The sequence below is a fragment of the Chiloscyllium punctatum genome, chromosome 15, assembly GCF_047496795.1.
Source record: "Chiloscyllium punctatum isolate Juve2018m chromosome 15, sChiPun1.3, whole genome shotgun sequence".
Classification (NCBI taxonomy): Eukaryota; Metazoa; Chordata; class Chondrichthyes; order Orectolobiformes; family Hemiscylliidae; genus Chiloscyllium; species Chiloscyllium punctatum.
Window position 1 is genome coordinate 25,149,796 of NC_092753.1, and position 17,083 is coordinate 25,166,878.

At 46.0% G+C, this 17,083-nt stretch overlaps 1 protein-coding gene across 9 annotated transcripts in view; it reads right to left on the reverse strand.

Moving 5' to 3' along the window:
* akap11 (A kinase (PRKA) anchor protein 11) overlaps positions 1-17,083 on the reverse strand; it is a 96,772-nt gene that overhangs the window by 34,239 nt on the left and 45,450 nt on the right. For all 9 annotated transcript variants that reach the window (XM_072584795.1, XM_072584794.1, XM_072584791.1 and 6 more), the window contains 2 exons: positions 14,174-14,426; positions 2,998-7,858 (listed from right to left, as the gene is read on the reverse strand). In XM_072584795.1, the coding sequence (XP_072440896.1) occupies positions 2,998-7,858; positions 14,174-14,426 (5,114 nt within the window). The remainder of the gene's footprint in view (positions 1-2,997; positions 7,859-14,173; positions 14,427-17,083) is intronic.

Consider the following 17,083-nt stretch of genomic DNA (forward strand, 5'->3'; position numbering starts at 1 on the left):
TAGGGCCTTGGATAGAGGTAAGGGAGAATGTGTGGGCGCATGGACCTGACCAGGTAGTCGTGGAGGGAACGATCTTTGCGGAAGGCGGAAAGGGGTGTGGAGGGAAATATATCCTTGGTGGTGGGGTCTGTTTGGAGGTGGCGGAAATGTCGGCGGATGATTTGGTTTATGCGAAGGTTGGTAGGGTGGAAGGTGAGTACCAGGGGTGTTCTGTCCTTGTTACGGTTGGAGGGGTGGGGTCTGAGGACGGAGGTGTGGGATGTGGATTCATCAACTTCACCAACACATTCCACCCTGACCTTAAATTTACCTGGACCATCTCTGACACCTCCCTCCCCTTCCTGGACCTCTCCATCTCCATTAATGACGACCGACTTGACACTGACATTTTTTACAAACCCACCGACTCCCACAGCTACCTGGATTACACCTCTTCCCACCCTACCTCTTGCAAAAATGCCATCCCGTATTCCCAATTCCTCCGCCGGATCTGCTCCCAGGAGGACCAATTCCACCACAGAACACATCAGATGGCCTCCTTCTTTAGAGACCGCAATTTCCCTTCCCACGTGGTTAAAAATGCCCTCCAACGCATCTCGTCCACATCACTAATCAACTTAAGGACGTATGTTTAACAGGTTTATCTAAAGAGCTGGATTGAGAAAGCTATCACCTTACTTATAATATTCATGTTATGTTTAAACATGAACCATGATTGTCAAGCAAATAAAGGCCTATAGCATTACCAAAATTCCAACAAAGCTGTGATTGCATTAGTCAACGTTTAGTCCTAATGTCACTAATTATATTTTCTTACAACCACTTTTTAAAACTATTAAACTGTGCCGGGGTGTTAGAAAACGTGCCAGAAAATGACATTTCCAACAAGATAGAATCCACTATCTACACCTGACGTTTAACAGCTTTATTATAGCTGAATCCCCCACTATCAACATCTTGTGGTGAGCACTGACCAGAAACTAAACTGGATCAGCCACTTACATACTGTGGCAATGAGAACCAGCCAGTGTCTGTCCACTGCCTACACGGTACAAGGGAGATGTGTGATGGGATAAGCGCAGATCCAACAAGTCAAGAAACCTGGCATCATCCTGGATAAAGCAGCCAGCTTGACTGATACCCCATACTACTGCCTTCAAAACTCAAACATTCCACCACCGACGAGTCATAGCAGCAGTGTGTAGCACTGCAGCAAATTACAAAAGGTACCTTTGACAGCATATTCCAAACCCAAGAATTCTACCGCCTTGAAGGACAAGGGCAGCAGATGCTTCAGAGTCACTGGGTCAAAATCCTGGAATGCCCTCTCGAACAGCATTGAGAGTGTTCCTCTACAATAATGATAGCTGTGGTTCAAGGTGGCAATTCACCATCACCTTCTCAAAAGCAATACATGCTAGTTTAGACAGGCAGGAGGCTGGAAGAACACAGGCAGCATCAGGAGGTGGAAACGTCAACGTTTCAGGTGTAACCGTTCTTCAGGACCTCCTCCATCTCCTGATGCTGCCTGCGTTCTTCCAGCCTCCTGCCTGTCTATTTTGGATTACAGCATGTGCAGTTTTGTTTTGTCTCAATACATGCTAGTTTGGCAACAACATGTCAAAAATGGACAAGTATGGAAAAGAATATTGGAATAGGCAAGTCAGGAAGTAAAAATATATAATTGAGGATTTCAGCAGCAGGTGAGGTGAAGTACAGACAGACCTGGACAATACATGACACGTGTGTGGATGTCCCTGCAGCACTCTGTGGCCAGAGTAAAAGATGATTGATTTGTTGTAAAATGGAGCTAGTGAAATAATGCTTCTCTCACACCTCCTCCAAATCATCATCAGATGTTTGCACATTATTGTGATCTGCCCAAGCTTTCATGCTGTTAAGACTTAACAAACAAACTAAATACAACATAATGTACACATTTCTTTCCATGCAACAAATACTCCAAACTAAGGAAAGGCATTTCCAATTAACATAATCATAACACTGTATGATCGATTTGAATATGAAAACATGCTCCCAGCAGATATACAGCCTGGTAGCTTCAGTTCAAGGAGCTCCCTGCCATGTCAGAACAAGTCTTCCACTGTCTTTAGAATGATATTCCACTCAGTCTTCTCAGTATCCCTTGACATCCAGTAGTCAGGCCCACCCCCAGCAACTCCTTAGGTGTCTTAAGTCTCCACAAGTTCCAACTCTTTAAACAAGGTAACAGCTCTCATTGGCTTCTGCTTGATGGCTAACACATAGTTTTTTTGCCTTTACTTAGCACAGCAGCAGCTATCTTTGCTACCCTCTCTTGGTCTCTGTTGTGGGCCTGTGTCAGAAAACCAGCTGTCCCTCCTCTGTGTCAAGAGTGAATATTGTCACTTGACGTTCTACAGGTTTTGGCTTGGGCCTTTTTCACCTTGACTACCAGGTCCAATGGGTCTGTTTCTTAGTAGGGTTTAACATTATTGCACCAGCCCTCTATTCGGGACATTGCATCTCACTGTTGTATGAAAGGAAACACTTTCATACCATGTTATAAAGTCTTGTAGAATCAATTGCTCAGTCAATCACTTATGGAAGTCACACAGAAACTGAAGACAGCACCTAACATCATGGTTTACCCTAATCCCTCTCAGATTCTTGCCAATATGAAAGATCCCAGCTGGAACAGCCTTATATTTGTAACCTCTGACAAATGCTGACTAACTTGATGGGCTTTCAACATCTTCTGTGCAACACCAATGAATGGTGATAACACTGTGCCTGGGAGTCAATGGAGATTTTGAGGTAATAATGGTGGGATTAGTGTGGGAGCTGGGACGGCAAGATCAGTTAACCGCTGCCAATCCTTTGGAATCGACAGTGCTCCCAGTTCATTTCCTCCCAGCGATCTCCCCGAAAGATGAAGACAATGTTACAATTGAGGAAAAAAGGAAATATTGCCAACCTGAGTCGAGATAAAGTGATGGGAGGATAATTTTTGCTTACCTTACAATTGACTGGCTTGCACTGATCATAGCTGAAGTCATTATTTCTGCAGCGAGGCTTTCGGTGAAACTTGTCCCGTCCTGTCCGATGCCACTATCTGCTGCCAGGCTGGTGTTACTGAGATCTCGCTTGGCTTTTTCAATGGCCACAGACATCAAATCCTCTGGAAAAAGTCCTCTCTGTTCCAACTCAATGTGAATCCTCGGCACATCTAGCTGGCAAGCTCCGACTGTGCGGTGGACAGAATGCTCTGGCTTGCTAAGTGCTTTACTGTTGAGCCATGGCGTTCTGGTGGCATTTTTGCTGCACAAGGCAGTAGTCTGGGAGCTTAGCCTATTAATGTAACTTCGTGACTCTTTATCAGTTAGAGAGCATTTTAAAACCATTTCTGTCAACTTTTCAGCATATGCTAAGCATTCTTTCTGTTTCCTGCTTTCGAGAGCACCATCACCAGTCTCAGCCATACTTAGCTGGACTGCACTATCCACACTTTTCCCCACATAATGTTCAAGAGCTCGATTTGTGCTATCGATGCTGTGACTGTAGTTGTCTAAACTTCCTGTACTGTGAAAGCGTTTGTTCCTCTGGATAACGGGTTTGATTGAGCAGGTCCATGTCTTCTTGATAAGACCCTCTGCCATCTGTTCCAGTTGGGACCTTTCGTACAGGCAAGAATCTGTTAGGGACTTGGGTAAGCCATGTATGCCAGACACGGTCTTCAGTTTCTGCGTGACTTCATAAGTGATTGTTTGAGCAACCGATTCTGCAAACCTCGTCAAATCTCTGGAGTCCTTTCTGCTTAGTCTTTGATCATGGCCTCTGCTGCAGAGGTCCCCATCTTGGGCGTCCTCCCTCGTCAAAAACTTCAAAAGTTCCTTCGTCCCATCCTCACCTCTTGACTGTTGGTAGGAGAGCAGTCTCCTCTTATACTTTTGCCTGATCCTCCTGGCTGCTTGTTCCAGGCCAACTTTCACTGTCCTAAAGGCAAGTTTACTGGCATAATGATCCACTATTACCTCACCATTTCCACCTTCCCTGCTGATCATTCGCATGATGTATTCTGCATACTCATCAGTCACACTCTCACAGCTTGAATGCTTCGACATGAGCCCAGGTGCACTACCTGAAGGTGAGTGATGCACCGAATCTACAAGCTCCTGGGACCAATGATCAGCCAAGGTATTTAACCCTTCACCTCCAACATGCTCTTGTTCTCCATAGCTGGATTCACTGCTTTCCGCTTGGCCCACATCTTTCTTGAACTTTCTCACCTTCTGCTTCTTTGAGCTGAGAATTTTTTTAGCGTCCCGAATGACCTCTCCAGCAACTTTGCCAGCGTAGCTCCACAAGGACCCCACAACTTCTTCGGGAAATTTAATTTCAGCACCGGAGCCCCAGGTGTGTAGCTCACTTCTGGCTGCTGACCTCCACAGGCTGCTGGGGGGTACCCTGAAGTTCCTTATTTTACTGGCATCGCACTTGCTGGCATCTTCGACGCAGATTGCTGCAATTTCGGTTGCCATGGACACTATACTGGATGCTAGCTGATTGGCATAATGCAGGGCATGTCTCTTAATATCCAACTTTAGTTCTTCTTTCTCCAAAACCTTGGTTTCCCGCCTCGGACTGGGCTGCTCCCTTGACTCACTGTGCCTCTCAGCAAAGTCAAAATTTTCATCATCCTCATTATCCAGAACCTCTTCAGACAGCGACCTCATTAGCTTCAGCACAAACTCGGCCTTTTGCTCAGTATCCTGGGTCATCACCGCCATGCTTGGGGCAGAATGGTTATGGGGGGTAGAAGGTGGGGTCACTGGCATGAACTCTTTAGCCAACTCTCCTTTAAGTTTCCGACTAAAACTCCTCAGACTCTTTCCGTGGAATGATTGCTGTGGTGTAGGAGGTGGTGTTTCTGGGGACCTGCTTCCTTCAACATGGTCAAGACGTTCCTCAGAAAACAATCCATCTTTATTAAGTCCTGCTCTCGACTTTCCAAGCAACCCTAAACTCAGCTCCTGGTTTGGCCCATTTATATCTGCTGAGAGTGTCTGGAAAGTTGACATCACGGCTTGACCCTGAAGATGTTCGGTCAATGACATTAAGCTATCTGCCAGCTCAGGACCACGGACACCTTCTGTACTATCAACACCTGAATTCTTGAGACCCACAGTAGGACTAGGAGGTGGAGTACAGGGAGGAAACTCTTCTGCTAGGTGGCCTTTCAGCTCCTGTGCAAAATGCTGAGGGATAGTCAAATGTTTGCCAGGAATACATTCATTCGGTGACACAGGAGGGGTTCGCAACAAATCTGGTGACTGAGAGCACATGTCCTGATGCTGTCTGTCTGAAATAAGTTTCCTGACTGAAAACTGATCCAGCATCTGTCCCTCTGGAATCTCCTGAAGCCTTGCAGCAGGGGCTTGACTAGTTTCGACATCAGCAGCCTGTGAACCGCCATCTTTATAAGGCATTATGGCTTTTGTTTTCACCTCATCCACTGAATTCCTCACAATTGCTTCAGCCAAGTGTGCAGCAAAGTGCTTCTGGGAAACTGGTGGACTTTCAGAGACACGTTCAAAGAGTATTTTTTTACTTAACTGAGAAGCATACTCCTCTACCTCGTACTCCACTTTAGGCACAGTCACTAAATCAAAAGCATTATTGACCACAAAATCAAGCATCGCCACTGCTGTTTGACAATTCTTGTCTATTGTAGGAGAAACCTCATTAGTGTCCAAGCCTTCACTTTTCGTTGAGGTTTCACAGTCTGAAGCCTCCATACACAGATTCATGGTGTCACAAAAAACATACCCACTGCAGTTGGCACTGTTTGCTTGATTTACCAGTTGGTGCACACAGCTGACAGGTGACACTTTATCCACTTTTCTGCTCCTTGAACCTGGCCTAGCAAGACTGGACTTTGGAGCTTGTTCGAGTTTGACTTTGGACGATACATGATGGCAACAAGAGTGCAGTGCAGAATCTGAAAAATCACACGAAAGCGTCTTGACAACACTGGGAACAGATACACAACTCAGAATGCCAGAAACCCAGAGTAAAGCTTTTGTTATCTTGTAGTCTGCCTCTGGTGAGTGCAAGACATCAAGGTCTTTGCCTGCAACAGCATCTGTGTAGCAGCCTTCAGGATGTCTAAGCAGTGTTTCCTCTTTAACGTTGACTGCATCATTAATAATCTTTAGTGCCTGGGTTACATCTTCACCTCCAACATCTTTTATATTATCTAGGGAAATACTAATGGCTGCTTGTGGTGTGAATGTCACATCCACTTGAGACAGTTCAATGAAGGCTTCCTGAAGGACCGACTCAGACAAATCTCTTGCATAGCAGCTGACAACCTTTGCTTCATCTTCCAGTGACCAGCTTGTGATGGATGTAGGTGTCGGTGGATGGGAGAACTGACAAACCTCCATGATTCCCTCAAAAACGAGCTCCTCAGCCAGGTCGGTGGCAAACCGGGCAACAGCATTGTTGAAGATCTGTTTCTTCACAAACTCCAACTCCTGAAACGCTCCAGAGATTGCATCACCAACCAAATAATCTGCTAGACAGTTGATGGCAGTCCGCCTCCGTGCAAAGGCTTGTCTTGCCCCAATCTCCTGTAGTGCCATGTGAATCACAGAGGATGCCAGTCTTGCAGCTAGATGGCACAGAGTACTCGTGCATGAAGTAACACCCTTTTGTAAGTCCTTAAAGGCACCACCAAGACTTTTCTCCACAAGTTCCGTGGCGATGCGTTGAATGCCATCTTTAAGCACGTTTGAACATTTCTGCTGAGGTAGTGTACAGTCTTTCATGTTGGAATTTTCATTGGAAGCTGGCTTTCCCAAATATGCAAATCCACCTGACCAGTGTATATCCTGAGTGGATCCAGCTGCTCCTCTCTGCTCAGAACCACTGGTCTGTGGATATTTGAAAACAGAACACTTAATGCAGTGTGGAACATTGCTGACATCATTTGAGGACGTGTTGGAAAGCCCTCCTAGGTTCAGTACGTGATAAATGGGAGTGTCAGAGGCTCCGACTCTGCCAAAGCCCTCAGAATTCCCACAAGCAGCAAGGGGGCTGAAGGCTGAAGAATGGACAGGGCTGAAGAGTGGACTGCTATCTTCTCCTGAGGTATTCATTGGCCGAGGGGAATCTGGGACATCAGATAGGTTGTTATAGGGTGATTCTGCCTTGCGAGCAGTTGGCTTCTTTACATTGGCAGGGAGGACTGGCTGGTCAAACCTCTGTGGATTCATAGCAGCAGCGGCAGTCGGGCACTGTTGCAGGGTGAAGTCTGAAGGCAGCTTTGCCGTAGAGTTATTCCTCAGCAGTGGATTCGGAGGGTCGGAGCCGTGCTGCAAGTTCGCAGCCGTGCCCACTAACATTTCACTCAGGTCGTCAAATTGGTCAAAGCTGTCGAAGAATTCACTCAGTTCAGAGTCTGAGTCCTCAATGTCGTCTTTGAGTATTGGAATCTGGGGTAATTCCAGGTTGGCTTTCAGACTTTTCTGGTAGCCTTCCTCATCCAAGAAGATGACAGGACTTGGACTTGAGCCTCCTGAGTCTTCAGATTCAGAGGGAGAAACAGAGGGCACACATTTATGCCTGTTACTGGATGTGAAGATGGGAGCATTACGCTGTCTGTAAAAGCTTCTTTGCTTCCCAGGATCTGAGCTTAATGTTATAACTGAGCTTTTAGCAGATGACCATTGCCTTGAGCACTGTGAATTCTGAAGTAACGGGAGGGCTGACTGGTCAAAGGAAAGTCTTTGTGGAGTGTCACCAGGAATTGTTGTCTCAGCAATATCTAGCGTGAAGGCTTGTAGAGCTGAATCCTGGTGTTTGGGATCAAAGCCTGTGATTTACAAATCAAAACAAAATGATTTACGTATTTGCAAAAAACTGAACTTCGAAAATTGACAGGATATACTGACTGAAATTAGGTGAGTTCTATCAAGAGACAAGACTGTGTACACCAAACTATATCAGAACTGTGCATCTGTCAAGGATCAATGGCCTTGGGTGTGCACATATCACATATTGGTTCATAAAAAGCAGGTGTGTGTGTGTGGGTGTGTTTGGGTGTGTGTATGTGCGCGCCCAAGGATGGGGGGGGGGGGCTCAGAAATTAGCTTTGAATATCAATCTCTCTTTTTTTCCAAATTTAAGTACTGCTGACTGATTAATGATTGAGGATGTGGGCATGTGGTGAGAGAGAAATGCCCTTCATTCATCAGATCACAAATGCACAGAACAGCAGACGGTGATTCAGCCCACTCAAATCAATGTTGGACAACAAGCAGTTACCCCACCTCATCTTTTGGTCTGTAGTCCCATAGTCTATGACTGTGACTCAGTGGTTAGCCCTGCTGTCTTACAGGGAACAGGGTTCAATTCCACGCTCAGGTAACTGTGCAAACTCCACACAGACATTCTCCCCAGTGTCTGCCTGGGTTTCCTCCAGGTTCTCTGGTTTTCTCCCACAATCCAAAGATGTGTAGGCTAGGTGGTTTGACCATGGGAAATGCAAGGTTATAGGGATAGGATAGGTCTGAATGAGATGCTCTTTGGAGGGTGGGAGTGGACTCTATGGGCTGAAAGGCCTGCTTCCACAATGTAGGGATTCCATAATTCTATGGCACTTCAAGTTCAGATTTAAGGCTTCTGAAATATCATGGGGATTTCTTCTTTTCGCTTGTGAATTCCAGACTCCCACCAAACGCCTGGTGAAAATTCGTCCCCTCAAAAGACCCTCCACTTAGCAATGCTTGAACCCCTGGTTATGGTTCTTCCACCATGGAGAATAGAGCCTTCCTACTGATTCTATCTGGTCCCTTTATTATTTACAACTTAGTGTGTAAATAATAACTGTAAATCAGTGTGGGGCTGCCTGCAGTTTAAATATTGCTGCACAGAAGAGTCATCCTCACTGAGCAATTGAGATGCACTACTCATCACACAGCCATCACATAGACCCAGAAAATTGGTAGAAGTGGTATCAAGTCGACTATATTACAGTTGAATAAACAGACTACAGTTAGACCGATTCTTCTGTGAAAACATCAACCCTTGTTATTCATTACAAAACTGCCAAAGTGATAGTCACTTTAAATAAGGCTGTTTATTAACTGTGATACTGAGGCACAGATGATTTTTCTGAAAAAATATTCAATTGAAGTAGAAATCTAACAAATCCTTACAAGTCCACCTTTTGCTGACACTACAAGAACATTATTTGAGCAGCTGAAAGCACATGCAGGAGAATGCACTGGACAAACAAACTGACAGAATGAAAGAAGATGTGGGGGGGGGCAGAGGGAGGAGAGGAGATGATGGGGGGTGCAAGGTGGGGTGAGGACGAGGCAGGGAGAGGCTCAGGAGGGAGGGGGAGGACGAAGGAGGGGCGAGAGCAGATGAAGGGGCGAGGGCAGAGTAGGGAATGGTGGAGGACGAGAGGGCGGGACGGACGAAGGGGCGAGGGTGGAGTAGGGGACGGAGGAGGACGAAGGGGTGAGGGTGGAGTAGGGGACGGAGGAGGACGAAGGGGCGAGGGCAGAGGATGACGAAGGGGCAAGGGAGAAGGAAGGGGAGAGGGTGGAGGAAGGGAGCGAGGGAAGGGGCGAGGGTGGAGGAAGGGGCAAGGGTGGAGGAAGGGGATGGAGGAGGACGACGAAGGGGCAAGGGAAGGGGCAGGGGCGGAGGAAGAGACGAGGGCGGGGGACAAGGGCGGAGGAAGGGGAGAGGGAAGGGGACGGAGGAGGACGAAGGGGCGAGGGCGGAGGAAGGGGGCAGAAGGGGCGAGGGCAGAGGAAGGGGACGGAGGAGGACGAGACAATAGACAATAGGTGCAGGAGTAGGTCATTCTGCCCTTCGAGCCTGCACCACCATTCAATATGATCATGGCTGATCATCCTTAATCAGTATCCTGTTCCTGCCTTAACTCCATAACCCTTGATTCCACTATCCTTGAGAGCTCTATCCAACTCTTTCTGAAATGAATCCAGAGACTGGGTCTCCACTGCCCTCTGGGGCAGAGCATTCCACACAGCCACCACTCTCTGGGTGAACAAGTTTCTCCTCACCTCGCTCCTAAATGGTCTACCCCATATTTTTAAGCTGTGTCCTCTGGTTCGGCACTCACCCATCAGTGGAAACATGTGTTCAATCCTTTAATAATCTTATATGTCTCAATCAGATCCCTTCTCAGTCTTCTAAACTGGAGGGTATACAAGCCCAGTCGCTCCAGTCTTTCAGCGTAAGGTAGTCCCACCATTCCAGGAATTGACCTCGTGAACCTACGCTGCACTCCCTCAATAGCCAGAATGCCTTTCCTCAAATTTGGAGACCAGAACTGCACACAGTACTCCAGGTGTGGTCTCTCCAAGGCCCTGTACAGCTGCAGAAGAACCTCTTTGCTTCTACTGTTATGAAGGCCAGCATGCTATTAGCCTTCTACACTACCTGCTGTACCTGCATGCTTACCTTCATTAACTGGTGTACAAGAACACCCAGATCTCTTTGTACTGCCCCTTTACCCAAATTGATTCCATTTAGGTAGTAATCTGCCTTCCTGTTCTTGCCACCACTTATCCACATTAAACTGCATCTACCATGCATCTGACCACTCACCTAACCTGTCCAGGTCACCCTGTAATCTCCTAACATCCTCCTCACATTTCACCCTGCCACCCAGCTTAGTATCATCAGCAAATTTGCTAATGTTATTACTAACACCATCTTCTATATCATTAATATATATTGTAAAAAGCTGCGGTCCCAGCACTGATCCCTACGGTACCCCATTCCGAAATGGAGCCGTTTATCACTACTTTATTTCCTGTCAGCCAACCAACATTCAATCCAAGTTAGTACTTTGCCCCCAATACCATGTGCTCTAATTTTGCTCACTAACCTCCTATGTGGGACTTTATCAAAAGCTTTCTGAAAGTCCAGGTACACTACATCTACTGGATCTCCCTCGTCTATCTTCAGAGTTACATCCTCAAAAAATTCCAGAAGATTAGTCAAGCATGATTTCCCCTTCATAAATCCATGCTGACTCTGACCTATCCTGTCCTTCAGCCACTGTTACCCCAGGGAGATTGCTTGTGTCTTCCCCAGTGAATACAGATCTGAAGTACCAATTCAATTCTTCTGCCATTTCTTTGTTCCCCGTAATATATTCCCCTGTTTCTGTCTTCAAGGGCCCAATTTTAGTCTTAACCATTTTTTTGCCTATTACATACCTATGAAAGCTTCTACTATCCTCCTTTATATTTTTGGCCAGTTTACCTTCGTACCTCATTTTTTCTCTGTGGGGCGGAGGAAAGGGATGGAAGAGGATGAAGGGGCGAGGGCGGAGGAAGGGGCGAGGGCGGAAGAAGGGAATGGAGGAGGACGAGGGGGCGGGGTGGAGGAAGGGGACGGAGGAGGAGGGGGGACGGGGCAGAGCTGGGGTAGAGAGGGGGTGGGGGTGTGGCGAGGTCAGAGGGGGGCAGGGTGGACAGGGGGCTGGGGCAGAGAGTGGGTGGGACAAACACACTCCTGATGAAGACCTTATGCATGAAACGTTGATTCTCCTATTCAGTCTGAGTATGTTTAAAGTGGAGATTGACAGACACTGCTTAATAGACATACACAGGGTTATGGGGATGTGTAGTTCGAAGACAGCGAAGAGTTCAATTAGCCATGATCTACTGAATGGCAGGGCAGGCTCAATGGCCTACTCCTCTGTTCTTAAGCTGGAGGCTGATATTCAAATTGTGTAAAAGTCAGCCTCGCTGCACTCACACTGACAAAGAGTCACAAATTTCAAAAAGCAACACACTGAGCAAGAAAATCCGAGGGGATGGGGCAGGACTGCACAGCTTCAATTTGATCCATTGGGTGTGGGATCACTTGTGACTTAAGCTCCCGTCATGCAAGTCGTCCGGTTTTGCAGCTTCGCCAAGTTGAATCCTCATTTTCAGATATGACTGGTGCTGCTCCTGGCATGCTCTCCTGTACTCTCCATGCAACCAGGGTTATTCCCTTAGCTTGAGTGTAGTGGTAGAGTTAGGGCTATGCCAGGCCACAAAGTCTAATACTACTGTTAATGCCCCACAGGGCTTCACGAATAGATGCCAAGTCTCGAGTTGCTGGATCTGTTAGACTTGTTGCATTCAGCACGGTGACATTACCACACAACATGGTGCAGGATATTTTCAATGCGAAGGTGGAACTGCCATCTCCTTAAGAACTGTGTGGTGGTCACTCTTACTGATACTGTCATGCATCTGCGGTTGGCAGATTGATGAGGATTAGGTCAAGTAATGTTTCCCTGTTGTTGGTTTCCTCACCACTTGTCCTTCAGTATCCAAAGAGCTTGATCTGTCGTGCTGCAGCCCCTCTTGGTGGTGGCCATTGAAACTCCCCAGCCAGAGTACATTTTGTGCCTTTGTCAGCCTCAGAGCTTCCTCCGAGGGCTGTTCAACATAGACGAGCAGCAAATCATCAGCTGAAGGTGGTAAACAGGAGGTTGCCTTGCCCATGTTTAACTTGAAGTCATAAGACTTCATGCAGTCTGGAGTCAATGTTGAGGACTCCCAGGGAACTCCCTCCCAACTATATACCACTGTATTGCCACCTCTGCTGAGCCTGTCCTGCCGGTGGAGCAGGACATGTCCAGAGACTGTGATGATGGTGTCTAGGACATTGTCTGTAAGGCTTGATTCCATAAGGATGACTATGTTAGGCTGTTGCTAGACTAGCTGTGAGGTAACTCTCCCAATATGTGCATTAGTCCCCAGATGTTAATAAGGAGGACTCTGCAGAGTCAACAGGGCTGTTTTTGCCATTGTCATTTAAGGTGCTGAGGTCAAGTAGTGGTCTGACAGGTTTAATTTCTTTGCTTAGACTTTGCAATGTTGTGATAGTGTAGAGATGTACTGTACCTTTGAGAGAGACTGGAAGCTGGCACAGACTTAGAGAGACACAGAGTGTACTGAAAGTTAAAATGTAACATTTGACTGTGAAACCCAATAGTGCAGCTGAGTTGTCATGATTCAAAAATAAGTTCGGCCAATCAGTTTAAATTATACTCCGAGATACCAAAGTCCAATCAAATTTGAATTTAGTATTTTGACAACATCAAAACCAATGAAATGATCCGATGTTTTGGGGTATAAAGACAAGCATCTTGAACAGTTAGGGGGAGAACTGCCAAGAACACCAACAAATTTAGACTGCTCACTGAAGAGATCTCTGAAAGGTACCTGCCTATAAGAAATTTGTGCAGCAGAAACCAACCTAAAGACAAATCTACAGAGGGAAATCTACAAAGGAGAATCGACAAAGCTGACTGTTTTAAAAATCACATTTCAAAACCCATCTTAAATCGGGTTTTTTTTTTAATTGGACCATTATTATAGAGTGGGAGGTAAAAGGCAGGTTTAAGAGAAAGGAGGCGTAAATAGCTTTGGTTTTAATGTTCTCTATTGGACTGAAAGAATAAAGTTGTTAATTTTTACGTTAAATAGTGACCACAAGGATAGTTTTTTGCCTCTTGAAGTGTAACAGATTATGGCACTAGGTGAGCTTCTGTGTGTTGGGTTTAAATTAGAAGAGGGGTTTAACCTCTTGTCATAACAGGAACAATCTTTGAAACAATCTGAGTGGCTCGCTAGGCCATGTCAGAAGGCAGTTGAAAGTTAACCACACAACAATTCTACAATTCTATTCTATGATAAATAGGGTTGACAGGAAGAAATGTCTCTGCTTGATGAAGGGATCAATGACCAGGGGGCAAAAGTTCAGGCAAGGGGCAGAAGGTTTAGATGAGATGTGAGGAAAGGTTATTTCAACCAGAGTGGTGGGAATCTGGAACTTAATGCCTGTAAGGGTGGTAAAGGCAGAAACCTTCATAACATGTAACAAGTACTTAGACGTGCACACGAGATGCCAAAGCATTCAAGGCTGTGGGCCAAGTCTGGAAATTGGGAGTAGAATAGTTTTGGATGTTTTTTCAGCAGACACGATGGACAGAAATGCCTCTATTTTTCCCATCCTGGAGATCTCTAACTCTTTGACATGGATCCCTGAATCATGCTCAGCAAGCACGGGAAAGCTCAGACTGATGAAAGGGCGCTTGATTACATTTTCCAACGGAGCTAACGCTGGGGTTTACATTTACCTGCTGTTCCATGTTCAGTTCCAGCCTCCTCCTCTTCCAAGTGCTCAAAAGCAGTCACAAAATCATCCTCAATGGACGAGACAGACTGATTGGTGTCATCATCTTCTGTGTGAAGGGTCAGTGCCGAGTGGCCATCTAGTGAAAACTGAATTGCTCTGGTGTATTTGCTGAGTGCAGAGAACACAGAGCTGTCGGTGAACTTTAGAGATGCTGGTGGGTGCCTCATTACACAAACCATTTCAGATGGGGAATGCTGCAAATCAGTTAAAAAAAAAAGACATTTCTTTAATGACACAAGCAGACTTAAGAGAAAGTAGCAAATCCTCAGAAACAATTCTCAAGGAAACCCTGACAACTACAAGGCTGAAAATGGCTCTTGACAAATATTTCGCTCATTCAGGAACATTAGTCCAGCCATGAAGTCTCTCAAAGCTACACCATGCCATGAGATTCAAGAATGTGCCTTATTCTTATGTGAGCAGATATAATGCTGTGATGCCTCCAACATTGACACTGGGAAGATCTACCTCTACTTGTTCTGAGACATGGCTAGCAGGCTCCCTCTTTGAACCACTATCATCCACATGGTGACTGCAAATGATGGCTCTACCCATTATGAAACAGGACTCTCATGTTAGGCCCAAGGGGGCCTTCGCCAGCTAGAAACACACTTGTTCTTGCACAGCAAAATATTCCAGAGGGAGACTTTACTGTTGTCACTGACGCCCTGCTGGACTAAGCCCCTTCCTTAGCAGTTTCTCATCAGGAAAAGTCACAAGGAAAATTGTCCCTTCATCATGGTTCAAGGCCATGATCTCATGCCTTGAGACACTCCTTCTCTTCCTCAATTATCCAAGTTGTGGTGTGTTTTGAGATACAAAATACCTGTGACCTGAAAACAAAAATCAAATTCAACTACATGACTGCCAGAACAAGCAGTTTGCTCACTTCACACAGGTCAAGTGGCCAAAAACTCTAGGTGGGTTCTGAAACAAACAGAAATCGCTAGAGAAACTCCGCACACCTGGCGGCACCCATGGAGATAAAGCAGAGTTAAAGTTTTGTGTTCAGGGAATTCAGTGACTCTTCATCAGACCAGTTCATTTTTTATAAATCATTTTGTGGGACATGGGCGCTGCTGGTTGGCCAGCATTTATTGCCCAACCCTAATGCCTTATGCACTGGGCGGCACAGTGGCTCAGTGGTTAGCACTATTACCTCACAGCACCAGTGTCCCGGTTTCAATTCCCACATCGGGTCACTGCCTGTGTGGAGTTTGCACATTCTCCCAGTGTCTGCATGGGTTTCCTCCCACAGTCTAAAGATGTGCCAGTTAGGTGAATTGGCCAAGCTAAACTGCACATAGTGTTCAGGGATGTGTAGGTTATGTGCATTAGTCAGGGTGAATGTAAAGTAGGAGAATAGATCCAGGTGGGTTACTCTTCGGAGGGTCGGTGTGGACTTGCTGGGCCAAAAGGGCCTGTTCCCACACTGTAGGGATTCTATGTCCTAAATAGATGTACATTCCTCTCAACCCGCACTCAGGATAAAATTAAGGCTAAAATCATAAATCTGCATATTCCTCCTCCCAAGATGAATTCCTTCCCATTTCTCTGCATTGAATCTAATTAGCACCTGACCCTGGAAGTATGGGCGGCATGGTGGCACAGTGGATGGGCGGCACGGTGGCACAGTGGATGGGCGGCACGGTGGCACAGTGGATGGGCGGCACGGTGGCACAGTGGATGGGCGGCACGGTGGCACAGTGGATGGGCGGCACGGTGGCACAGTGGTTAGCACTGCTGCCTCACAGCGCCAGAGACCTGGGTTCAATTCCCGACTCAGGCGACTGACTGTGTGGAGTTTGCACATTCTCCCCGTGTCTGCGTGGGTTTCCTCCGGGTGCTCCGGTTTCCTCCCACAGTCACAAAGATGTGCAGGGTCAGGTGAATTGACCACGCTAAATTGCCCGTAGTGTTAGGTAAGGGGTAAATGTAGGGGTATGGGTGGGTTGCGCTTCGGCGGGGCGGTGTGGACTTGTTGGGCTGAAGGGCCTGTTTCCACACTGTAAGTAATCTAATCTAATCTAATCTAATCTATTTGCCCTTTGGAGAACTGACAGGGATTTTGATCTGAACAAATAAAAGCCAAAGGACCAGTATATTACCTTGCCAGAACAGAAATTTATGTCTCCATTATCTTAAAAGCCCAAATGTTCAAATTGAGGGTCTTGCACAAAATCGCAACAATATCAAACTAATGTTTGTGGAACCAGTCTGCGACACATTCAACTCCACAAACTCAATGCATCCATATCTGCCCAATTCCTAACCAGTAGCAAAAACCCATGAAAATGCACAGCGCACAACGTGGAGGAAATGTACAAAGGAAGCTACAATTTCCAGATGCCAACACCTCACAAGGCTGTGAAAGCTTTGGCATTCTTATTTGTACACATTCTTAGTATTTCAAGCACAATGGCATGAAGATATTAATTTTAAGATCTGAATGAAAATCATAGATAAATTGGACCATATATGAACTACATCCCATCTTGGAGGGGATATATGAAAGAATTGTTGTGAAGTTGGGTAGAATAATTGTAGATTGGGAGACAGGAAGCTAAAGTTTGGTGTTTGTAAAATTGAAAAGTAGGGAAAGCTTTGTGTGGTGCCTTTAAGATGCTTTTTTCGTGAACTGCATTTTGAAAGTTTGCAAGTATATTGTGAGCCTGAACTGAAACATTTATAATATTAAAAGTTTGCAGACCAAGCAACAGTTTTTAACCAAGACTTTGAATTTAGCTAATCAATCCAGACACTTAGATCCCAAAAACCTATTACATTTAAATCTGATGTTTTGACAACATAGGACCAATCCTATTGTAAGGAATACTGACATGCCATCAAG